This window comes from Gobio gobio (genome assembly GCF_949357685.1).
Source record: "Gobio gobio genome assembly, chromosome: 25".
Taxonomy (NCBI): Eukaryota; Metazoa; Chordata; class Actinopteri; order Cypriniformes; family Gobionidae; genus Gobio; species Gobio gobio.
Window position 1 is genome coordinate 37,279,026 of NC_137121.1, and position 26,349 is coordinate 37,305,374.

Here is a 26,349-nt window from a genome sequence, read left to right on the forward strand (position 1 = left end):
TCTTTGCTGATGGTGTTTAGGTTGCGGTGTGAACCTGGGCATGAGAGGGCTGGAGTCACTGGGGATCTTCATCTACAGAACCGCCACAGCCCTGGACCAGAACGACGTGTTCGAGGCGCTCTCGGCCAAAATCCAGCACTCCAGACACGTGGCAGAGACCTTCAGGAAGAGCGGACTGGCCTCGGCCATGTTTGAATGACCCTGCGTGTGTTGTGAGGGAGGTTATATACATAATGCTTACATATAATGATCAATATCGTGATCGTTTGGGGATGTTGAATATTCACTGCACATTGGAGTGACCAAACGTTTATGTATTTGCATTTAATTTGTGAAAAGACTACATTTATTTGTGTAATATGGAAGCTTGTTTCTGCCAGAGAGTTAAAAAATGTGAATGGCAATTGCAACTTTTTATCCCACAATTTGAGAAATAATATAAAATATATAAACGTGCAATTCTGAGAGATAAAAAGTTGCAATTGCTTTTTATATTCCATGTGTAACGGAGGCCAGCTAGTAGTTGCTCTGCGAGTAAACCTCACTCCTCTGATCTCAAGAGACGCTCTAGCGACTGACACTAGAGGTTGCAACCTTTAGCCTCCTTATTAGAGCGTCCGACTCTAATGCCGGCAGACCCGGGTTCGAGTCCCGCTTGGAGCGGGTGGGTCAAACAGGAGGGGTTACATTTGTGACGTGACCTGGATGGGAGTGAGGTTTAGGGGGGGCGAGTGTAATGGAGGCCAGCTAGTAGTCGCTGTGTGAGTAAAACTCACTCCTCTGATCTCAAGAGACGCTGTAGCGACTGATGCTAGGGGTTGCAGCCTTTAGCCTCCTTGTTAGAGTGTCCGACTCTCATGCTGGCGGACCCAGGTTCGAGTCCCGCTTGGAGCGGGCGGTTCAAACAGGTGGAGTTACACACAGTGGAACGTCTTATGTTGCGTATGCAACCCGGTTCCCTGAGAAGGGGACCTTCGGCGCTGTGTCTTGGTTTTGACACTATGGGGAGCATCCTCGGAGTGGCCGTGTCTGAGCCTGACTATAGGAAAGTTAATCTCCAGAGACCCGTTATGGACAGCACTGCGCCTAAGTGAGCAACAAATAAGAGGGACGCCATTTTTCAGACAGTCTACCTCTACTCTCGTTGGGGACTTTATCCATCCTGGTTTTCTTTCTCTTACAGCCACCTCCCTGAGGTCTTCCTCTTCTTTGCAGCGCTCCACTTCTGCTCCCTACTAATGCACGAGCGGCCATGCTGGCTTTCTGACCCTGTCTCCAGGTTTTTCGGGGGACAGGTCAGAAGGTTTAGAAGAGGAAGTGGAGGGTTCAGGAAGTGACTCGAACCTTCTTTGGGATGTACTTCTGCTCTCCTCACCACTGCCTCAACAGAGGTGCCAAAGAGTCCAGAGGGCGAGGTAGGGCATCAAGGATAAAAGTTGTTGTTTTTGATTTGCGACGGATTAAGCCACAGGTGCCTCTCTGTGACCATCATCGCTGTTATCGAATTTACTGATGGCAGTGGCCGTCTGCTTGGTGGCCTGGAGCAGTTCAGCAACCGCCTCAGGTAACAATCCCTGCCCCTGGTCCAAGACCCTAAGCAGGTTGGCTTGGTATGTCTGCAAATCCTCCATAGTGTGTAGAACACCTCAAGCCTGACCCGCTGCCACATATGCCTTACCTATGACCTGCGAGGTGGTCTGACATGGCCAGTAAGACCGGAGCCCTCATGAGGATGCCTCACGCTGTCAGCATCTCTTCCTCACAGGGAATCTTCACACACTCCTGCTCACATAATGCCTCCTTTGAATGTTTTGAACGGGAAAAATGTGTGCCGAGTACGGGGTTGAGCTTGTCCAATCAGCTGTGAGCGACTTCCCACTTCAAGTCAAATCAACCTAAGCGTGGTACGAGGCATTACATCAAGCAACTCCCCACACGCGGGGCTGACAGAGGAAGTAGGCTCAGTAATTTCACTATTATGCCCTACTCCCCACCGCCAGCAACATGCTCTCCGCTAGTTTGGAAGAAACCGCAGAGCTGGCTTCCAAATCCAGCAGATCGCCTGAAATGGCAAGAGGAGATTGGGAAATGGACACCCTCTCTCCCAACTCAACTGCGAGCTCCATGAACAGAGCCGTCCGAACCGCAGTGTGCAGACGCTTGTTCCTCTTCCCTCGAGAACTGAACGCACGTGCTCTGCTCCAAGACAGATTACACAGAGCTTGTGCAGGTCCTCCAGTGTCATAGAGCAAGGAGACGGAGGAACACACTTCCTGAAAAACTTGTTCTTCATTGCCACACGCTACAAACAAATGGCTCCTGAAGACAACAAAGCTGAGGATGTGTAACTTGGGCACAGGTGCTCCTGAAGTCGTTGAATGACTTCAGATTTATTTAAGTCATCATTTATGTAATTCAAGTCGAGTCGACGTCGTCTAGTCACTGATAAAGAAATAAGCCTGAACCTCGAGCTGAGACTTGCCGTATGGCACTGCGCTGCCCACGAGGCTATTGCTCCTTCATTACAGCTTATTCTTATCAGTTCTTTTGTCTTTGGGTCGTTATATTTCTCACAGATTTCTGCTCGTTTTAAATCAGATACACATAAAGTTACAGTAAAGAATATATTTATATGAATGCATTCATGAGCGTCTCTCTACTAATACCAGTGAAAGGAACTCTTAAAGGGTTAGTTCACCCAAAAATGAAAATTCTGTCATTAATGACTTACCGTCATGTCGTTCGACACCCGTCAGACCTCCGTTCATCTTCGGAACAGAAATGAAGATATTTTAGTGTAAATCTGATGCTCTGAAAGGCCTCCATTGGCTCAATGGCACGTTACACTCTCAAGACCCTTAAAAGACACTAAAGACTAAAGTTACAAAGTCCATCTCACTACAGTGGTTCTAAAATAACTTTATGAATCGGCGACAATAGTTTTTGTGCGCAAAAAAACCCTAAATAACGACTTATATAGTGATGACGATTTCAAAACACGGCCTCATGAAGCTTCGAAGTGTTATGAATCAGTGAGTCGAATCAGCGGTTTGAATCGGCAAATTTCAGCAGTTTGGCGGTTTGACACGCGTTCCGAATCATCATTCGACTCACTGATTCATAACGCTTCGAAGCTTCATGAGGCCGTGTTTTGAAATCGTCATCACTATATAAGTCGTTATTTAGGGTTTTTTTTGTGCACAAAAACTATTGTCGCCGATTCATAAAGTTATTGTAGAACCACTGTAGTGAGATGGACTTTGTAACGACGTCTTTAGTGTCTTTTAAGGGTCTTGAGAGTGTAAAGTGCATTGAGCCAATGGAGGCCTTTCAGAGCATCAGATTTACACTAAAATATCTTAATTTGTGTCTGAAGATGAACGGAGGTCTGACGGGTGTCCAACCACATGAGGGTCAGTCATTAATGACAGAATTTACATTTTTGGGTGAACTAACCCTTTAATGCTTCACCAAGACATTTTGGACAATTTCATGCTCCCAACTTTGTTGGAACAGTTTGGGGACGGCCCCTTCCTGTCCTAGCATGACTGACCAGTGCACAAAGCGTCTCCATAAAGACATGATGAGGAGTTTGGTGTGGAGGAACTGGAGTCCTGACCTCAACCCGATAGAACAGCTTTGGGATGAATTAGAGCGGAGACTGAGAGCCAGGCCTTCTCGTCCAACATCACAGATGAAGAATCCCCATAAACACACTCCTAAACCTTGAGGAAAGCCTTCCCAGAAGAGCTGAAGCTGTTAGAGCTGCAAAGGGCGGCCGACTCCATATTAAACCCTACGGATTAGGAATGTAAAGGCAGGCGTCACAACACTTTTGGCAATAGTGTCTTGTGGAGCGCATAAAGCTTAAAGCACATGACAGAGCATTAAAGTCGACTAGTCTGTGCAACCCCCAGCTCAGACACCGGTCACTTCGAGGGCGTTCCCCATAGAGCCCACACTAAGACGTAACGTCAAAGTTCCACGTCGAAAGGGAAACAAGCTCCCATAATGTAATGTGATGGTAAGATTGGTGCATTTGTGTTGTGTGAGTGGAGCAAACCCCTTGGCACAAAATAAGACCTGGAGATCAATTCAGCATAGAATCAACAGTCCAAGAGAAAACTTAAGACACATAAATATTTGGACACTTCTAAGAGTATAAAGCCACTGCGTTAGATAACACACTCTCATATTCAGTGTTGGCCTGAATCTGGGCTCGCGGTCGGTCCAGTGTGAGCAGTGTTTCTCAGAGACCTTCAGTGCCTGTGAGTCTGGACACATGAAGCTCACTGACTCTTCTACAGGACAAACATGCGCATGACAGCAAAAATACAAGCAGTAGTTTTTAATTCACGCTTCTGTGAATCACAAACAGACACTGGAATGACATAAAACACACTGATCAACACACACACACACACACACACACACACACACACACACACACACACAAAAGGAATGACTCGTCAGGTCAGTAGAAACAAAGTGCCTGCCAGAAACTACAAGCACCACATGTTGCATACATTCAAACATGAAGATGGCTATTTATTTTGTAATATTTGTGAATTAAATAAAGTGTTTGCCTTATGATTATGTGCATTCTTTCTTACTTTAGAATGCTCAGGCTCAATGTGTGCACAAGCGTGTTACAGCACTGAGGTGATGATGACCTCTAGTGGACACAAGCCTAATGTGAAGATTTCACAAACATGGGTTCATGAGGAACTGCAGGAGGGTTGGGCGTTGATGAAAAGCTAATAATGAAGAAAAAAAGTACAATTAAAATTAAATCAAATAAACTGGCTTGGTTTGAAAGAAAAAACAAGATTTGTTCAGTTGTCATGTGACCATTTAATGACACCCGAGAACTGTAAACATGAATGTGAGGAATTATTTAAGTATTTTGAGCTATCATTTTCATTTTTAGTGTTTTTGTTATGTGCTTTTTAGTATTTCCAATTAGTTCTCATTTGATTTTTATTACAGTTTTAGTACTTTAACCTAAACTTTAATTCAAAGTTTTGCATGTAATACTGATATTTTCAATGTTTTTATTTTAATCTCAGGGTGTGCGGACTGTATTAAATCTATTATATGGAATAGTTTGGTTTCTTCTGCTCATTGTAAAACATAATTTTTTAATGATTGAAGAATATCCAAACTCCTCAGTAACTTCACAGCTCAATTACAGTCATCTCTGAGTCTGAAGCGTGTCCTTCATAACTTGCTCAGTCTGTGGTTAAGAAAGTCTTTAAACCCAGACGCCGGATCTGTCAAGTCAAAGCCGACCTCAAACTCAGGCTTCTTCCCGAGGGCCAGAACCGCGACCGTTATGGCCAGAGCGGCCGTCAGACCCCAGATGTGATGGATGTTGCCGGTGCGGGGGTCCGTGTACATGAAACTATGGGTGGGGCCGAAGACGCTGGGCACAGGATAGCAGGAGTGATCCGCCTCTTTAGTGAAGAACTCCAGTGGAAGAGTGAAGACCTCGCTGACTTCATCTGCATTCGGGTCGGCTTCGAAGGAGCTCTCGATGAAAGCCACGACCGGAGTGATCAGGAGACCGGCCTGTGGAAAGGGTTCAGCCATTACAGTCGGACACAAGTCACAATAAAAATCATCCTCATGAACTGTAAATGTGAGCGAACCTTGTGTAGGATGGGGAAGAGTTTGCAGATGACCTCCACTGTGTGTGAAGGAAGGCCGATCTCCTCCTGAGCTTCTCTCAGAGCCGTGTGTGTTTCGTCTGTGTCGCCGGACTCGGACTTTCCTCCAGGGAAACACACTTCTCCTGCGTGCTGTTTGAGCTGAGAGAGCCGAGAGGATTCGTCAAGAACGCTCCCTCACGGGTCAAAGGACACCTCACCTAAAACCTGTATTCATTTCTTTATTCTGCTGAGCACAAAAGAAGATATTTTGAAGGCCCATTGACTTCTATGGTGTTTTTTCCCCCATACTATGGGTTTGGTTACTCACATTCTTCAAACACCTTCAGCAGAACAAAGAAACTCATACCGGTTTGGAACAACTTTTTTGTGGGGAATTTTCATTTTTAGGTGAACTAACCCTTTAAGAAGACTTCTTATGGAAATAACAGACTTTAAAAGACTGCTGTTCAAAAGTTTTTGATCTGTAAGATTTGTAAAGTTTGTAGGAGTCTCTTCGGCTCACCAAGGAGGCATTTATTTTATTAAAAATACAAAAAACGCAATATGTTCAAATAAAGAATATTCAAATAGAAGTTCAAAAGAACAGTATTTATCTGAAATATAAAGCTTTTGCAAAATTGCAAATTTGGGGTCAGTAAGAATTTATTTTTATTTATTTTTTAACATACAGCAATTAATAGAAGGATCAATAATCAGGACGGACACATTAAATTAGGGCTGTGCAATTAATCGAATTTCGATTTCGATTTCGATTTCGCCTCCCAACGATCACCAAAATAGTACAATCGAGAAAAAACGATTATTTTGCCTTGCGTTCTGAATGAAACGCGCATGCGTTCATCCGCCCCTCCCGAAGCCACAAACTTTCTCAGGTCGTGAGTCTCGTGTGCATATCATCCGCTGGAATTTAAAAACTCGGCGCGAGTAAAGATGGCAGAAGGAGGGCAGTTACAGCAGCGTTTGGTGAGCAAAAAAGACAAAACCAACTCCGTTGTCTGGGAACAGTTTGGCTTCGAGGAATCAGACGACGAGCAGAAACATGCTACGTGCAAGATTTGCTACATGGTAGTGGCTGCAACGCAAGGGAACATCACAAATTTGTTTAACCACTTGAAAATGAAACAGAGTGACCTATGACAATCTAATAAAGAAACAAAAACTGACGAGAGCAGGGGTGCCGTGTAAACGTCCTTTTTTCCCCTCATATTTTTCAAATAATTCTCTCTTTGTAAACGTTGTTCAATGCATGCGAGTGCTGTCGTATGTTTGAATATGACCAGTCGTTTTCACCCTCATCACCCGGGTTTAGTGCCAGAAGACGCGAATGAGAAGCCGCGCGCGCTGTGAGGAAATGTATCTCTGTGCGCTCATCCGAGAGCGCGCACACGTCTCTCAGCGCGCAAATATTGAGTTCTCTTTCAAGTCTTGCTCTTGAACGGACAAACTCACACAAAACGTATGTCAACATGTCCATCTTGATGAGTATCCTAGCAGACATAGTCTGTATATGCCTTAAGTGAACTTTATACAGTCGATAAAGACGACGCATATCCGATCCGGATTGAATAGCTTTTGTAAGTTTAATAGGATTCATCTTTAATTTATAAACTTAAATATGCAATGTTATTTTACATTTGAGACATTTCTGTACCTGAAAACTAATGTTAGACGTACCTGAAAAGCATATCTAGCCGAACCATATTGTTGATCTTATTTATTTGTGATTATCATTTTTACGTGAATACTTTTATACTTTGATTTGAATATATGTTATATTATTTATTTTAATAATTCAAAAAGTACAACAAATGTTACAATTTCAATTGAATTGTTGAAAGGTGTATTTTTAATAAATACAACACATTCCCAAAGTCATGTGAAATAATCGTGTTACATAATCGTGATTTCAATATTGACCAAAATAATCGTGATTATGATTTTTTCCATAATCGAGCAGCCCTGCATTAAATTGACAATAAAGACAGTTATAATGTTACAAAAAGATTATATTTCAGATAAATGCTGTTCTTTTTAACTTTCTATTCATCAAAAAAATCCTGATTTTTTTTTTTACACAACTATTTTCAACACTGATGATAATCATAAAGCACCAAATCCTCATATTATAATGAGTTGTGAAGGGTCATGTGACACTGAAGACTGGAGTAATGATGCTTTGATCACAGGAATAAATTACACTTTACTATATGTTCACATAGAAAACAGTTATTTTACATTGTAATAATATTTCACAATATTATTATTATTATTTACATTTATTAATAAAATAGATGCAGCCTTGGTGAGCATAAGAGACTTGTTACCGATCAAAAACGTGTGTACTTAACTGAACATAATTAATGTATAAACTCTTATCTGTTTTCAAACACTTGCAATGTTAATATTATAGTTTAAATGTGCATTAAATGTCATTAGCTGAACTGCAGAGTGCTTAAATACAGCTTTATATGACTATTACTTCTATTGTCTTTGAAATATGCACTGACGAGCAATTATGATCAACTACAATATTTGTTTTTAATGTTGTTCTTATTAATGTTTTTAAATATATGTAATTGCACATGATGAAGCTGAAACTTTAAAAGTAATATCAAGTAACACTTCAAACTATAATCAAGTACTAATTCATGTGCTTTATAGTGTTAGTTAACACTGAAATAAGCGTTTAAAATGAGTTTAACTTGTACATTTAATCTGATATTGCTACAAAGTGCAGTTTTAAAAGTCCTAAAGGTGTGCATGGATGATAATGAGCCATCAGTGCTGAGAGAAGAGCCGGCTCACGTGGACCGAGCGCACGGTCAGCAGCACGCGCAGCTCCCCGTCCCGCAGCAGAAGCGGGATCAGCACCGACGCTTTGGGAACGGCCGGGACGCGGGGAAACGCGTCGCCACTGTCGTGTTTCTTTAATGACGCGATCGTCTTCTCCTTGAGATCCATCGCGGCGGAGTACGGGCACCCGTCAGGACACTTTCACTTTACGCTTCCGCTTACCTCAGCGTTTCCCATAATGCTCCTCTGGGCTCTTGGGTCAGATCGAGCTCAGTGTGTGAAACCGTCGCTGGATAACAGACGGGAATAGAACAAGCGGTTAGACGAGTTAAACATTGACGTTGACACCAAGGACGGGGCGAAGCGGCTCGAACGGGTCAGAGAAGTTTGAATCATTTAAAGAGACAGTGTGACGGAAGATCATTACCGTGGGATCCCCCTAGTGTTTATCAACGACTTTACTGAAATTGTGGCGTTTTTATAAGACAGAAATTCAGAAAAAGAAAGTTCCCCTTGAGTACTGAACAAATTAGAAACAAACTCCTTGAAAAAAGTGATTTGTTTACCAGACTGTACATTCTCATTATTACAAATAATACATGTGTGAGGAGAAATGATGTTTGAAAGCAATCTTCCAGGATTCTAGAGCTGGTTTGTGAACATTTGAGAATTTAATTGATAATTTACTGCACTTAAAATGACAAGATAATAAGAATTTACAACGTGATCTTGTGAGAATACGTGTGTATCTTTACTTAAAGCTACACTGTGTGATATTTTCCCCCATCTAGTGGTGAAAAGGTATATGACCATCCAGTGAATTTTAGTTTCTGTTCCTCTCAATTCCGATTTCGTTTCAACTCCTACGGTGGCCGATTTAGTCCAAGATTAACATGGCTTCCAGTTCGACCTCGTCCACATTTGACACGGTGCCTGATATTCTGTGCGCAGTGGGATGGTTGGAACTCAACTGGCCTAATTATTCGGCTAGAAAGAACTGCAGCTAATCCAGAGTGAACTTTGATGATAGTAATGTTTATTCAGTCATCCAATTGCAAGGCATAAACAGGTTTGCGTGGATATGTACATAAATGTGGTTTCTGTGAGAGAACAAATAAGGATGGTAAATATACATACACAGTTAAGAACTGTATAACTATACTTATAAGTTACATTTGTATAATGTAACCGTAAACCAGAGCTTATTGTACCATATATAGGCGCTAAATGCAGCTGCATTAAAAGGAGCGGAGCTGCCGCTGCTAACAAGCGGTGTCCGGTTACAAAAGTGTGTGCGGCGCTTTAACGTTAGCACTGCAGTGCGCTCTGTGTAACAATTGTTAATATGCCGATCAGACCTGATACATATTTCCATCACCATACATTACAAGCAAATATTTTCTATAAACGAATAAACATTGTTGATAACAAAATAACTGAATGATTATTCAAATAGGTGAGCATTACGCTATTGTATGTTGACACAAAAATACTTCTGAGGTGACATCAACTGAATTACGCGATGACACACTCTGAAACACATCTACAATGACAATAACTATTATTATTACTTACGGAGTTATTAACGCACAGAAATACCACACAAGGAAAAACAGACTTTTGAGGAAACAAGCCAGGAAAACTCTGTATAACTCTGTTACTGGAGCTGCTGAGATGAAAACTCTCTGCGCATGCACCAGACAAGTCTGAACAAGTTGACGCGCACATGCGCGAGGCAGAGAATTTTGTACAGAGCCATCGAGTATTAAAACCGGTTAAAACGCGAAAAGCGAAGCTTGAATTTACGGGTATGTCCCTCTTTGGCTAATGTACTTTCAAGATGGAGGGGCAACATGGCGACCACCGTTAGATCCCATTACCTTATGTATTTTCAATGGCATATTATAAACTTACGAGAATACTTTATTACTTGAAAGAAGTAAATATACATTAATGAGCACATATATTTTTGAAAGAACTAAGTGTTTTTAGCTAAGAATAGACTAAAAAAGTTACACAGTGTAGCTTTAAAGTGTGGTTCTATCACACGTTCATTTGCTTACGTTTTCATACACACTAAAATGTACAATACTGACCTATTAGGCAAACATCCTCATCAGAACAGTTAACCCTTTCACTGTCACCCCCCTTTTTGAGAATACACATGAAAATGCACTATCCAAAGACCGAAATGGGTCTTGTGCATGTAGCCCACTTGGGTCCCACCAGTGTTGCCACAGTTACTTTGAAAAAGTAACTTAGTTACTTTACAGATTACTTGATTTTAAAAGTAACTAAGTTACTTTACAGATTACTTGATTTTAAAAGTAACTAAGTTAGATTACAAGTTACTTTATTAGTTACATTCATCAGTTGCCGACAACACCTCTGCAGCCTCAACATAAAAATGACAACCGTTTTTACATAAAACATTTACACTAAACATAAAACATGTTACACTACACTAAACATAAAACACTAAACATAAAACCCTAAACATGTTAAAGAAAAGGTACAAATTACTTTGTTTTTATTAAATACATTTATGAAAAACAATTTATATTTAATTTTAATTTATATTTATATATGAATGTAAATAATTATATGGGCCTACACAAATAATATAAAATTACAAGATTTATATTTTATTGTAAACGTAATGTGCAGCTCTGTAAAGGGACAACAAATATATGATCGATCCGTGAGAAAAATATATTTTTTTAATAATCTTTAAGTGCACAAAACTATGAAAATATATGAAACGCTTCAAAACAGAGCGGCAACAAAGCGCTTATGCGCATCCCGGGTGCAGAATGATGCGCTTAAAGCAACATGGAGTCAGAGTGTGCAGAGTGTGCGCGAGTGCACATTGAAAAGTCCACGGCATAAAAAGAAGATGAGCGTCAAGCCCACAAATCCTAGTCTACTATGTAGCCTATCAGTCCAAACATTCACTGATTATTTGTTTCTTCACAGTTTTTAATTCTGGTTATTGTGCGTGTGATGCTAATTAATAGTCCTTGTGTTGTCACCTGAGTAGCGAGCACAACATCTTTCAGAAACCGCAAGATAAACTCCAGGAAGATAAATTATTTTATCAACATATCAAGTATTATAACGGTAATATATCATATGGAGTGAGCTTTACCGTGCTGCTGACTGGAACCGAACGACGCGCAGCTTGAATGCTGAACGGAGAATGATTGACAGCTACAGCGGAGGAAAGACATTCAGCTATGGAATGGCTTTAGATGACTTTGTAGGCTACTAGCAAATAATAATATACTAATAATGATTGCTGAAGGATAATGTGACAATATATATTTCTGATGATTATTTAATTATCACGACATGCCTAATCTGAACAAGTGACTGCCTGTCTTGAGTTTTGTCGACAGACGGAGCGGCCGCCTCGTAATTCTCTATGCAGGAAAAACCCTGCTGAGACTAAACAAGAAAGCAAAAAAATATATTTTTACTAAGGAAAATGACAAAAAAAAGTAACTCACAGTGACTTGGATAAGTTACTTTAATCTGATTACTGGTTTGGAAATAGTAACGCGTTAGATTACTCGTTACTGGAAAAAGTGGTCAAATTAGAGTAACGCGTTACTAAGTAACGCGTTACTGGCATCACTGGGTCCCACCTAGTGGCAAGTGCCATCCTATATGAAATTCATGTGGGCAATTGGCATGGGGCCCTTATGGAACCCATGGACAATCCCATATAGAGTTCATTTTTCAGCCCATTTGAAAAACCCACATGGGCCCCACATATAAATGTTGACTGGGAAGAATGCTTTGGAATATAGATCAAAGTTTGGTCTCGTTTTAAAGAAGACACTCTGCAGATTATTGCAATTCAAAATATGAAAGTATGAAAAAGTTATGGAAGTTTAAATTTACTGTAAATTGAAAATACTGTACTAAATATTTTTTATTTCATATAAAATATATATTTTACAAAACATGTTTTACTCTAAAATTACTATAAAATCAAAGCCATATGTCTAACCAAGTTGTGTTCCAAATTTGAAGTTGATATCACAAAAATTAAAGTCCCCATGAGATGTTGTTTAGGCGCAATACCAAAAATAGCCACCGGGTGTCATTCAAATTCCATTGATTGTTTTTTTGATGCATTTTCCTGTAAATTTCTCTCCAAATATCACTTCCATCACAAAACGGTCACCAAATATGGACCCTTGAGACTCAGACCTTTCTCACAATATGTTTTGTCATGATTGGAAAAGATTTTGATTATAAAGTAGTAAAAATAATTGTTGTAATATGAAACATGACACCGCCCACTAGGGGAGGAGCCCGCTAGAATAATTTATAGTAACGTTTCCATGGTATCACAATGTCCGATTTCAAAACGGTTTTCACAGGATGGATTTTGAGTTTGTAAGCTTTCAAATGATACCTAATTTATGATAATTACCTAAATATATGATACAAAAAAGGCGTTAAAAAAAAGAGCACCAGGCGTCCTGCCTGTGGGACGGTGAAAGATATTAAAGTATCTTCAGTCTTACCACCACGATCCTTTTGTCAATAAACTCCCTGCATAACGATATCCTGTGTGTTCTGAGGTATACAATTATGGGGTACATGAATAAAAAAAAAATTATGTGTAAATATGAAATATTCTAATAAATTAAGAACTGTCAATTTTCAATCCATGGTGACTTAAAGTGCAAATCCCCAAGCGCCGACTTAAATAACAAACTGGTTTAGCACAGAGAAAAATATCTCTGCTAAATAATGTGAAATGTACATAAGTATCAGTATAAACTTAATTTTCTTTGAATTGAAAAGGTAAAATATGAGAATCTGTCAGGTTATGATTGATATCTTTATGTTTTTGTTACCATGTTTCTGTTCCTTGTGTATCATTTTAGTTGAACTTTAATTACTCTCTGTTAGTTACCGATTAGCCCCGCCTCATCCTCCCTGCCTGGAGAACCCCACAGCTACAGGAAGAGCTTCCGCCATGAACCCAACAACAATGCCCATTACCTGACGCTCCCAAAGAAACTCCGGCACAGGCTCAAAGTGGCCGATGATTTAGGACTGTCCGACTCTGATGGAGGAAAGGCGACATGGGTACACACACAGGGGACTCATGTGGTGCGGCTTCTTTGAGCTGGGCTGACCAAAGCAACCCGGCTCTTTTCGAAGATATTTTGTCAAACCGCCATTTATGGATGAGCTACTCGGCTCCGGGAACGAGGGCGATGCTGGCCTTCTCGACGGTTCGAAGACGAGGATGCCATCCCGGCTCTAGTATACCCCAGTAAAGTTTTATTCCTGTTCTCCGTGTGTGGCTTATCTCCCTATGGCTTAATCTATCTGGTCTCCCCAATAGTGAAAAGCAGTGAACCGCTGGAACGCAGGTTGAGTCTGGCAATGCTCGCTTTGGTCCTGCTGTCGCTTTAATGCAACAGCGCTACGATGACAAGAATAGGGAGTGCGAGGCTTTCAAACTTTGCCTTCCTAGAAAGCCTGTGCCGCTCCAGATGCCCTCTATGCGGCCCCCTAACTCCCCTGCTACCAGATACCATTTCCACAGTGTAGACAGGGCTATTAAATCAGCTTCGTATTCGCCTGATCAAAAGACAAAGGCTATCTGTCGGCGAGGTCAGCCCCCCCTCGCCAGCGGGTGCCCACCTCAAGTGTGCACAAGCTTTACTGCTCCCCGGGTTTCCCAGTGTGTGTTTCCCCATTTCGAAAGGGAAGTTAGTGAGGAAAAGTGCACAAGCAATGTTGCCACACAGCTCTCACAAATTTAATAAAGTCAAGTCAAGTCAACTTTATTTATATAGCCCTTTAAAAATGTAGATTGTTTCAAAGCAGCTTTACAGTGTTAAACAGGAAAATAATGCAGCATAATTTTATTCAGCTGTGTAGCCATTCTGGAAAAAACGCTGATGTCATCAGTTCATTTCAATTACCATACAGTGACAGTGTGGGCTTTAGATCAATAATTCGATCAGTAATTTAGTTTAAATGGTTAATTTAGTTTATTAATTAGATTTATTTCAATGTTTAGTTGAAAAATTGAGTGTCCCCAACTGAGCACGCCAAGCCAGAGGCAACAGTGGCAAGGAATTGGATTAAAAGGATTGTGCCCCGGTGTTCCCCAAAACACAAATAAATCAAAAAATTCAAACAAATAGTATGAATTTCGTTAATAAGAAAGAACATCTCTCAGCAACCACATGTCACCCCTAAGTTGTCCACTAGATGGCGTTTGTATCACAACTGAACGATGCAGCTGAATTAGCAGCCCTGAGCAATTCTCCAGTGACTGTGGGAACTCTCACAAACCCCCATGTTTTAGCTGAGTTATTTTTTTCTCACACAGGAGAGAGCTTCGCTCACATTCTGAAAGATGAGATCTCAAGAAGGGGGAGGTGCGAGTGGTACCCCGGCATCAGTGCCATCAGGGTAGTCCCTGGCGGCGTAGTGTGTTACTGATGGTAGCCTTTGTTACTTTGGTCCCAGCTCTCTGCAGGTCTTTCACTATGTCCCCCCATGTGGTTCTGGGATTTTTGCTCACCGTTCTTGTGATCCTTTTGACCCCACGGGGTGAGATCTTGCGTGGAGCCCCAGATCAAGGGAGATTATCAGTGGTCTTGTATGTCTTCCATTTTCTAATAATTGCTCCCACAGTTGATTTCTTCACACCAAGCTGCTTACCGATTGCAGATTCAGTCTTCCCAGCCTGGTGCAGGTCTACAGTTTTGTTTCTGGTGTCCTTTGACAGCTCTTTGGTCTTGGCCATAGTGGAGTTTGGAGTTTGACTGTTTGAGGTTGTGGACAGGTGTCTTTTATACTGATAACCAGTTCAAACAGGTGCCATTAATACAGGTAACGAGTGGAGGACAGAAGAGCATCTTAAAGAAGAAGTTACAGGTCTGTGAAAGCCAGAAATCTTGATAAACCAAATACTTATTTTCCACCATATATATATATTTTCGAGAAATAATGGCAACGGGAGTCTCTGAGGACACATCTGAGCAACCTTATCAATTTGAACCGGAGTCGGACCAGGAACAGATGACGAACCCATCGAAGTTCGAACAGGACGTTTCTGAATGGTTGGTTAACGTCATGTCACTTTGATCTATCTTTGTACTGGCAGAGTAGTGTAGTTGCTGTGTTTACTGATGTGTTAGTTCATTGACAGATTGATGTTATGTTATAAGATTTTTTTTTTTTTACATTACTTCTTAATCAGTAACAGACACCGTTATAAACCATGTACAAAAGTAAGCTTAGTGTAGTGTTACCACGTTAACTTTATCACCCGAGTACACAGTTTGTAATAACAAACATAACGCGTTGTTCATTATAAACGTGGGATTATGAATTATATTGAGAACGTCATACACAGAAAGCATGCCGTAATGTAACTTACCCTGTAAACTTTAGCCTCATTCATCGAGAAGCATGCAAGTGATTTGCAAAGATTAACATAAAGGTTAATAAAACGTTACACTCACATCTTCCTGAGGTGCAGCAGGAACACGATCCTTTTTTCAAGAGCAGCTTATTAGCAAAACCTGCTTTATACTGACGCTCGTTTATAAAGCAGTCTGCTGAGAAATGATTGCAAACATTGACGTTGATCGGGGGAATATTCCCTTCTAAAACAAAACTCAGCACTGCAGCCACTGGGTCTTCAGCGGTTCGGATTTAGGAACATCAAAATGACAGCTGTGTTCGTTATTACACCCAACAACACAACACCACAATCGCTTAGACGCCATTCTGCTCCAGAGTATCAACAATGGCGGACTGATGACAGCTCGCTCAGGGCGGGTCTGTGTTGAAACGCTGCTGTCAATCAACAATCTTACACCGTGTAACGTCACACGATCAGACGGCTTGATTTGAGACAGGGGAAAATATATAAGGAGATTAAAAAAAAACACTGGATGTATTTTTATCATTATAGGATGGTTGTGTACAGGCACTGCCAACACACATTTCCATATAATCAACTTGTAAAAGTGCATGCACCATTCTATGACCCCTTTAATGTGTGTGGATTATGCTATGATTATCTGTTTTTCTCCTGTGTGATTCTCTGTGTATATAAAAAAAAATTATATATTATACCTGCGTTAATCCCTTTGTATTGTACCATATATGTTGTGACAGAATCATTATGTACACCTTATAACTATGGTCATCTTTCGAAAACATGATGTTTAAAAGCAATACATAACTGCATATTAAATGTCAATTAGCTGCTATATTGTAAAATATATTGTATAATAATAATAATTTATTATTATTTTTGTTTTGAAGTAATAATTCTTGTATGTAAATTATAAAGATTTTTACATAGTTACAGCACAGTAAAATAGCTTATTTAGTTTTAGTGTAGGTATTGGGAACATGAATTGTATTGTAAAAACATTTGTTTCTAGTCTCTTGAAGGCACTGCAGTGATGTTTTCCGGAGCACCTGTGGCCTGACTTGGATTTTCCCACATGTAAAGGGGCAGAACAAATTTTCGAGCCACACGTCAGACTCAAAGTTAATCATCATCAGAGACTTCAGTGCACTCAGAAACTGAATAGGTCTCTGGTTTCAGTTAGCTTATTGCCAGTCATATCTCCAGTCTGAAATGTTTCAGAATGGCATTTATCTTGTTTGGCTTCTGTTATTGTTTGGGTTGGGCAACAGTGGAGCGTTGAAAGACCCTCATCCAGAGCTTTCAGATCAGGATCTTTTCTGGGGAGCGGATCAGTATGACTTTGCCATCATTATGCGTGCCGGAGACCTCCAGTGCTTCTGGCACTTTGCTCACTATGGTGAGCGCTTCTACTTACACTTCATGGTAAGACATTGTTCTGCATTTAAACATTCGTGTGCACTCGAATCCTTCGAATGTTCCAGCTCAGTGTGTGTGTGTGTTCAGGTCCAGCTGGTGACCGGTGTGGCCCTTGATAGACATCTGTCTGTGTTTGTTAATGCCCCGAGCGGCTTAATAGTCGGCAATGCTGATGATGCAAGTGGTCAGATTGGCTTCAGTGTTGAGGAGACTGGTGAGTCTCACAAAATAACACATTGTTTTCATAAAACATACTGAATTAACCTCAAACTAATCAATAAATAATCACGTGTATCTGTGCAGGTTTTTATCAGATGTGCTTCAGTAATTTCCACAATCGCTTTGGGAGCATGCAGGTTTTCCTAAACTTTGGTGTGTATTACGAGGGACAAGAGAACATCGAGAAACAAAAGGAAGAAGAGAAGAAAAAGAAAGAAGAGGATATGAAACAGATAAACAGTACATTGTCCTTCATTGAGGTAATAAACAACTTAATCTAGTGCAACAAACACATCCTTACTGTAACGTGATCTGCTTTTAATTATGTTTCAATTTCTCGTTTTTTCATCTCTATGTTAAAAACTATGTGAAATATTCAATAGATTTAGTTATTTAGCACCCGACTGAATAACTGTGCGCTGCATACAGGAGAGCAGCGTCAGGCTGCAGAAGTTTGTCTTCCACATGTGGCGTCACTACAACTATGAGCGAATGAGACGAGGAGCTGATTTCTACCTGCTTCAGTCCAACTCCACTTATGTGAACAGCTGGTCTGCCGTCCAGAGTCTCGTCATCATCACCGCTGGATTCCTGCAGCTCCGCTTCCTCAAGAGGCTGTTCAACAGCAAACCAGCAGAGGCCGACAAACCCCGCTGTTAACACACACTCAACCTGCCACTGTTCATCTCCATTATAACCTGCTCTTGAGGAGTTATTACACTCACACACAGGCGTTTCTTACACAGCAAACCAGCAGAGGCCGACAAACCCCGCTGTTAACACACACTCAACCTGCCACTGTTCATCTCCTTTATAACCTGCTCTTGAGGAGTCATTATGCTGCGTTCACACCAAACGCGAATAGAGCGTCAAAATCGCGTCTAGTTGGACACTTGAAAATTTTGAATCCATTCATTCGTCCACAGCAAATTTATAAATAAACCACAGATTTGAGCTTTAAACAACTACATTCTCACCTGAAAAAGTCTTAAAACTACATTTTGTAACACAAAGTATTTTTAAATTATGCAGGGTTTCTCATCACCTCACTTCACCACGTGACAGCAGCGAGCAGGCTCCTGATTGGTTAACGCGGCGTGAATTGACAGCAAAGTAAAAAAAATTCAACTCGGGGCGTCAGGCGAGAATTCGCTTCAAACGCGTGAATGCAAAAAAAGCACCACTTGCGCGTATCGCGCAAGATACTCAATTTGCGTCAAATTCGCATCATTCTTGCGAACTGGACGCGCGAATGCGTCTATTACGCCACAGGACCTCTAGACACACGTCTACGCGCCTTTCCATTGACTTAAAGGGTTAGTTCACCCAAAAATTAAAATTCTGTCATTAATGACTGACCCTCATGTGGTTGGACACCCGTCAGACCTCCGTTCATCTTCAGACACAAATGAAGATATTTTAGTGTAAATCCGATGGCTCAGAAAGGCCTCCATTGGCTCAATGCACTTTACACTCTCAAGACCCTTAAAAGACACTAAAGACGTCGTTACAAAGTCCATCTCACTACAGTGGTTCTACAATAACTTTATAAAGCGACGAGAATAGTTTTTGTGCGCAAAAAAAACTAAATAACGACTTCTATAGTGATGACGATTTCAAAACACGGCATCATGAAGCTTCAAAGCGTTATGAATCAGTGAGTCGATTCATGATTCGGAACTGCTGAAAACTGCTGAAATCAAGTGACTTTAGACCGCTGAATCGACTCACTGATTCATAACACGTTGAAAGACATGAGGGTAAGTAATTAATGACAGAATTGTCATTTTTGGGTGAACTAACCCTTTAACATTGAAATCACTCTCTCCTGATGCTCTATTCGCGTTTGGTGTGAATGCAGCATTACACTCAGAGGTGGACAAAGTACACAACTCCATTACTTGAAAGTTGTAAAGACAGATGTTTACTTAAGCAAAAGTACAGAAGTACTTGCTTTTAAAAGTACTTAAGTATCAAAAGTAAAGGCATTATTTTATTATGGTTGCATTGTTGTATGAATGCACGCTGTGCCATCATGGTGGTTTAAGCCAGTCCTGCTCCATCTGACATGCTAGCATAGGACTACCTTGAACTCATTTAAATACTTGTTTAAAAGTTACAAAGCTCTTATCAAAGTCAAAATCATACTAGAAAAGGTTTCTACATTGTGTTTATTTGACAGGATTATGTAAAAACATATTTCTGAAAGGACTTCAGTTAACATTATTAGCCCAACTACGTTTTTGCATGCTAACTAACATCATTGTCAAACGTTAGCTATGCATTAGCACTGTATCCACAAGGCTATGGCAACTTGGCGGGTAAATCCTTAAAAAAATCATTTGACCGACCATACTTCATACCAGTGATAATTTTGACAGCAAATTTTGATTTAATGTTAGTCTTTTGACTATAACATTTTAGGCATCTGAATTATTTTAGTTTTAGTCTAGTTTTAATTGACTTTAGTAAGATTTTAGTAGATTCAATAGACTAAAATTCAGTACTTGTGGTCTGGCGTCTGAGAGGCAGCTTTCTGTGTGCACATCCGGATTGAATTGAGCTCTCTTTTGTGTCGTCGCTCTTTTCCAGACTTCACGTCTGCTCTTCTGAATTCTAACTTTTAAGTATGACCATGGTTGCGCGCACTGCGTCTGGGAACTGATGCCTTCTATAGGCTGTCTGCAAATTTTTTTTTTAAATCGCATTTTAAAGAAGAAAACAAATCATCCACTGACTTTCAAAGAAGCTATGACGTTCTACTTCGAGGGCCTTGACAGAAATGTAGTGGAGTAAAAAGTACGATATTTGTCTTTCAAATGTAGTGAAGTAAAAGTCATAAGCTTCCAGAAAAAATACTACTCAAGGAAAGTACAGATACTCAAAAAGTGTACTTAAAGGATTAGTTCACTTTTAAATAAACTTTTGCTGATAATTTACTCACCCCCATGTCATCCAAGATGTCCATGTCTTTCTTTCTAAAGTCGAAAAGAAATCAAGCTTTTTGATGAAAACATTCCAGGATCGCTCTCCATATAATGGACTTCAATGGGCTCCAAATGGTTCAAGGTCCAAATGACAGTTTCAGTGCAGCTTCAAAGGGCTTTAAACGATACCAGACGATGAATAAGGGTCTTATCTAGCCAAACCATCAGTTTCTGCGAGAAACCGAGCAGTATTTATGCTATTATTTTACCTCTTTTCAGATGAACGTGATCATCTCTGAGCTCAGCCATAACTTCCGGTAAGTGAGGTCAAAATATAGATGTATACGTAGATGCCTCATTAGCGCTTACACGGATCAGTCGAATGAGGAATCTACGATTGATATATCTATGACCAGGCTCATATTTGACCTCACTTAGTGGAAGTTATGGCGGAGCTCAGAGATGATCACGTTCGTCTGATAAGATATAAATAATAATAGCATAAATACTGCTGGGTTTCTCTCAGAAGCTGATGGTTTGTCTAGATAAGACCCTTATTCATCGTCTGGTATCGTTTAAAGCCCTTTGAAGCTGCACTGAAACTGTCATTTGGACCTTGAACCGTTTGGAGCCCATTGAAGTCCATTATATGGAGAAAAACCCTGGACTGTTTTCATCAAAAACCTTAATTTCTTTTCGACTTTAGAAAGAAAGACATGGACATCTGGATGACATGGGGGTGAGTAAACTATCAGCAAAAGTTTATTTAAAAGTGAACTAATCCTTTGAGTACAGTACTCAAGTAAATGTACTTAGTTACTGTCCACCTCGGATAACACTCATACACTGCGTTTCTTACACAGCAAACCAGCAGAGGGCGACAAACCCCGCTGTTAACACACACTCAACCTGCCACTGTTCATCTCCATTATAACCTGCTCTTGAGATGAATATGAGATATCTGATGAGTGAAGAAAATAAAGACAAGTCAAAGTGAATATCAGAATATGTATGCATCATTTATCATCAAGCTGTGTGAACAAGTATGAAAATATGATTTATTTGTGTGTGTTTAGTAAAACCCAAACGATCAGTCTGCCTATTTTATTGGCCGATATGAGCCTGTTGCAGATATATCGGCGTATATGCCACTGATATGAACACGTGTGTGCCCAAGCATGTCCATGTGCCAAAATTCACTCAAAATTAAGTCAAAATGCCGGTCTTGGCGAGTATCATTGTAAACATAGTCGGTTATGTCTTAAGTGAGCGTAAACATGAAATTTGCCAGTCAATGCCAGTGTTTAAGTTTCATGGCCCATAGAATATCTTTTTGTATGAATATCTGAACATGCGTCAAAAGAAAGAACGGAGCCTCAGTTTTATTCCAGCTTCATGCATTCTTTTATCAACACTTGAATGTGGGTACGTTTCATGAAAAAAAGCAACATTTTGAGGAAAAAGATGAGAAAATCGCGTTTTTAACAAAGACTAAGTTACATACAGATGGGATTCAGATCGGTGATCAAACACAGATGGAGTAACAGATCGAGTCCATCAACACCTCAAAGCTTCACAGTCCCGGGTCGACATTTCATTCAATAACATACCCAGCTAGAAATGTTATTGTTCTAAGAATGTTTTGAGAACATTGTTATGTTCTTGCAATGTTTTCAGTAGATAGTTTTTTTTTTGTTAGCAGAATGTTCTCCTAAAAGCTAGGATAATGTTCTCTAAAAACATTCTAAACATGTTTAGTGATAAGATTTATAGGACATTTATTTTAGCGGGAAGTTTCCCAGCAGGCACGGGACTCCAACGTCATTCAGATGACAAATTTTGGCTGAAACTGAAAATCATAAATTCTTATTGACATAAATTTTCATTGAGTATTAACAGAGGTTAAGATATTGATGGTTAATTGAACAGGTTTGGTGTCACCATGATGGTGATCAGTGTTAGCTTTAGTTGAGCTCTTGACCCTAAAAATCATTTTTTTCTCTGGTTTTTGCAAACCACATCGTTTACTGTGACCTCACATTGTAAATGTAGAAATGACTCTTCTTCACAACCACTGACTGTATCCATAATATATGCAAAATAACATCCATATGATGTGAATATATAGCCAGGTCTTAATTTAAAACATTTTGGATCATCATTTGTATAGCTCTGACGAGTATATTTTACATAGCATTTTTCTATATATATATATATATATATATATATATATATATATATATATATATATATATATATATATATATATATATATATATATATATATATATATATATATATATATATATATATATATATATATATTCGCATATTTTATCACAGCTTAAGTGAAATAAATGCAATATTTGTCAATACACAGATGTTTCAGAGACATTATTGTCATGTAATACTTTATGCACTGCTTAATACAGTGTGTGTTTGTACAAGAATAAAGTTCAACATATAAGCCTACACTATCAATGAAGTGGGGTCTACAAGCCTGTAGTGTTTGGGTTATTTTCTGTGCATGTGCTTGTGTTTTGTCATGTTTGGTGTGAGCACATGGCTCGTCACGTGTTCCTTGTGTCATGTGCTCTCCTGTCTATTGTCTTGGTCCCACCCCTCTTGTTATCTGAATTCTGAACGCTTTAAGCATAAACGGTTCATTGGTGTAGGTTTCATGACTTTACAAACATTTGACATATTAAATAAATCTCATTCAGTGTCTATTTCAATGTGCAACAGCTTTCACCACATATGTCTAATGCTCTTTTCAATTAAATGTTACATTTATTTATCACAGTTTTTGGCCTTCAGAACATCTTAAAATGCACATATGTAGATCATAGAAATCAAAATGTTATCGGGAGAGCTCCGAACCCCCCAAACTGCCTCACATTTGGGATCTCAGTGATTATAAACCTGCCTACATTCCTGGCCTGGGTACGATTAAAGGATGCACAATATGATCATGCAGAATAAGGCCTTAATATTCAATATTCAAATAAAGTGTATTCCTCAACGGCTCTTTTAAGAGCCACCCACTAATTCTGAAAGAAGAACGGAAAGGGGTTCCGACATTGATGATTACAGTCCAAATGGGATGTTGTACAACAGTACAGACTGAATATATTCACTCGACACAAACAACTCCACACATAATAAAGGCAGTGATAAAACTCTGATATTACAATAGGAGCATAAAACTACAGTATCAGAAGATCAGCGATCAATATCCATATTCCATGGTAAAGTGTACATGTCAAACCCCAGTAACACTGATTGTGAAGTATATTATTTCAAAAGCTTGTTTCAATTATTTCAGTTTAAATATGTTTACAAATAGCCTATTAACTGCACACAGAAAAAAACACATTGTGAAATTAATATTAAGGGATATAATTACTCTAGCATCTTTAATGCATCTGTAATTTTCTATCAAATATAATCTAAGGTCACAAATAGACAGTAAAAGAAAGGTTTTAGTCACAAATTCTTGCGCATAATTATTCCCGCTAGAAAAGGGGGTTGGGCTTTGGAGGGAAGTTCAATGATTGGTTGAAATCTCTTCAGACTCTAAACCAATGGGCGACTGGGACGCTCGTATAAAATCAGTGTGTGGCGACGCGATAATTCATTCTTATAGTTTCGACTGAGGAGATTGAAAAAATGAGCGGCAGAGGCAAAACCGGCGGCAAAGCCCGAGCAAAGGCTAAGACTCGCTCCTCCAGGGCGGGACTGCAGTTCCCCGTCGGCCGTGTCCACAGGCTTCTCCGCAAAGGAAACTACGCTCAGCGCGTCGGTGCCGGTGCTCCGGTTTATCTGGCCGCTGTGCTCGAGTATCTCACCGCTGAGATCCTGGAGCTGGCTGGAAACGCCGCTCGGGACAACAAGAAGACCCGCATCATCCCCCGTCACCTGCAGCTGGCGGTGCGCAACGACGAGGAGCTGAACAAACTTCTGGGCGGAGTGACCATCGCTCAGGGCGGCGTGCTGCCCAACATCCAGGCGGTGCTGCTGCCCAAGAAGACCGAGAAGGCCGCCAAATCCAAATAAACTGATTAAACACTGTTTAAGCAACCCAAAGGCTCTTTTAAGAGCCACCCACTTTATCTGATTAGGAGCTCTTTTCTGTTATTTTTTTTATAAACCCTGTGAAGTAATTTGGCTGAGAGTGGAAATGATCTATCAAACCAGTAAAATGTATCCTTGTTTTAATCGACAATAGTGAGTCACACACGGTGTGCATTTTTCTGAAAGCACATGATGATCCCCTAATGTGTTTACTGCCCAAACTATTAAAATAATAGTTATGTCTATTAAGTTCTGATAATGTATTGAATATTTTAAGTATTGAAAATCTATATTTTAGCTTCGGGATAACAAATTGATGAATGTTATTCTGGGTCTTTTGCCCTTTAGTGGCGGCTGCTCTACAGAAAAACTGTCATACGGGCGGATGGCAAACCCTAGTGTGTCTTTTCTGGCTGCGGTGCTTTTATTTAGACTGTAATGTGATTGTGTTCTAATCCAATATCTGCACAACCACTGGGAATTAAGGTCAGTATTTCAGAACAAATAAATACAACGATCCGGGAGGTGTAATTTACTCTTTGTTTAATGTAGTCAACAGAAGCAGCTCGAGCGGGAAACCCTCCGCGTGTTTGAAAAGAGGAAACGCGCAGTCATTGGCTAGCACTCATGCGCAGCCGTCACATATTAGCCAATCACAAGCCTCTGCTCACGTTGCGTCACTGTGAGCTCGCAGCGGTCGAATGCTATAAAGTCAGGCGTGTGACATTAAGCAGCATTTCCAGCTCCAGCAGGACAGAGAGAAGTAACTCCAGCAATGGCCAGAACTAAGCAGACCGCCCGTAAATCCACCGGTGGCAAAGCCCCGAGGAAGCAGCTCGCGACTAAAGCCGCCCGTAAGAGCGCTCCGGCCACCGGCGGCGTCAAGAAGCCTCACCGCTACAGGCCCGGGACCGTGGCTCTGCGGGAGATCCGCCGTTATCAGAAGTCCACCGAGCTGCTGATCCGCAAACTGCCTTTCCAGCGGCTGGTGAGAGAAATCGCCCAGGACTTCAAGACGGATCTGCGCTTCCAGAGCTCCGCGGTCATGGCCCTGCAGGAGGCCAGTGAGGCTTATCTGGTCGGCCTGTTTGAGGACACTAACCTGTGCGCCATCCACGCCAAGAGGGTCACTATCATGCCCAAAGACATCCAGCTGGCCCGCCGCATCCGCGGAGAGCGCGCCTAGACCCGCAGGAAAACACAAAGGCTCTTTTAAGAGCCACCAAAACTGACCTGAATGAGGCACTTTCCTGTTTAAACACTTAATATGAGCAGAAAGTTGTGAAACATTAGCACTTCCTGCCTCGATTATCTAGATAACTTTCATTATCAATTATTTCTCTTATCTTTTATTTTAATTAATTTTTTTCACAGTAAATTAGTGTTAAATACTATATATTTGAATCTCGTTCAGCAAAATCAGTTCAGTTCTTTTTTTTCCAAGTCATTTCGTTCATTTCAGCAGAATCAAATTAAAATGCATTTTTTCAACACATTTAGGACATTTGGAATAAAAAATAAACCATAAATAGTATGTAAATTCTGAAAAGAAAATTTGGCATTTCTTTACAGAATCTAATGTTATTTTAAGATATTTTAATTGTATTCAAAATAGCAGTTTCAATATTTTATTCAGATAAGATAAGTGTCTATTGTTATGTAAAGTATTACAGGATCAAGAAAAAAAGGTCAAATGTCAGTGGGAAAGGGGCTTTTGTGTGGGAGGGAATTTCTGATACAAAATTTATTGTTAAAAGGGATCTTATTACTTTATTCTAAAATGAGTTTTCAGATTACACTATCTTGCAGAATA

The 26,349-nt window shown here is 40.2% G+C and overlaps 4 protein-coding genes across 4 annotated transcripts; 3 read left to right on the forward strand and 1 right to left on the reverse strand.

Moving 5' to 3' along the window:
• Nucleotides 1–4,334: 4,334 nt before the first annotated feature.
• Nucleotides 4,335–8,859, reverse strand: nudt7 (nudix (nucleoside diphosphate linked moiety X)-type motif 7). The gene is made up of 3 exons (XM_079808836.1): nt 8,478–8,859; nt 5,652–5,810; nt 4,335–5,571 (listed from the first exon to the last, which is right to left on the reverse strand). Exons 1-3 carry the CDS (start codon nt 8,631–8,633, stop codon nt 5,221–5,223), a joined length of 666 nt encoding a protein of 221 aa, XP_079664962.1. The 5' UTR covers nt 8,634–8,859; the 3' UTR covers nt 4,335–5,220.
• Nucleotides 8,860–13,293: 4,434 nt separating this feature from the next.
• Nucleotides 13,294–18,195, forward strand: tmed6 (transmembrane p24 trafficking protein 6; the record flags this gene model as incomplete). Its single annotated transcript, XM_079808814.1, has 8 exons — nt 13,294–13,308; nt 13,395–13,574; nt 13,865–14,108; nt 14,836–14,918; nt 17,119–17,322; nt 17,404–17,530; nt 17,620–17,795; nt 17,965–18,195. 8 exons carry the CDS (start codon nt 13,294–13,296, stop codon nt 18,193–18,195), a joined length of 1,260 nt encoding a protein of 419 aa, XP_079664940.1.
• A 5,936-nt stretch (nt 18,196–24,131) lies between these two features.
• LOC307121523 (histone H2A) lies at nt 24,132–24,518 on the forward strand (the record flags this gene model as incomplete). Its single annotated transcript, XM_079809134.1, has 1 exon — nt 24,132–24,518. The coding sequence occupies one exon, from the start codon at nt 24,132–24,134 to the stop codon at nt 24,516–24,518; it is 387 nt and encodes a 128-aa protein (XP_079665260.1).
• Nucleotides 24,519–25,311: 793 nt separating this feature from the next.
• LOC307122257 (histone H3.2) lies at nt 25,312–25,722 on the forward strand (the record flags this gene model as incomplete). Its single annotated transcript, XM_079810267.1, has 1 exon — nt 25,312–25,722. One exon carries the CDS (start codon nt 25,312–25,314, stop codon nt 25,720–25,722), a length of 411 nt encoding a protein of 136 aa, XP_079666393.1.
• Between the last annotated feature and the right edge of the window lie 627 nt (nt 25,723–26,349).

What these genes read in the sequence shown, in the direction of transcription:
- nudt7 (XM_079808836.1), bottom strand. Translation starts at nt 8,633, where the DNA reads ATGGATCTCAAGGAGAAGACGATCGCGTCATTAAAGAAACACGACAGT. An exon ending in TGACCGTGCGCTCGGTCCAC is followed by an intron (nt 5,811 to 8,477) that starts GTGAGCCGGCTC and finishes CGGCTCTCTCAG; the next exon opens with CTCAAACAGCACGCAGGAGA. An exon ending in TCTTCCCCATCCTACACAAG is followed by an intron (nt 5,572 to 5,651) that starts GTTCGCTCACAT and finishes CCCTTTCCACAG; the next exon opens with GCCGGTCTCCTGATCACTCC.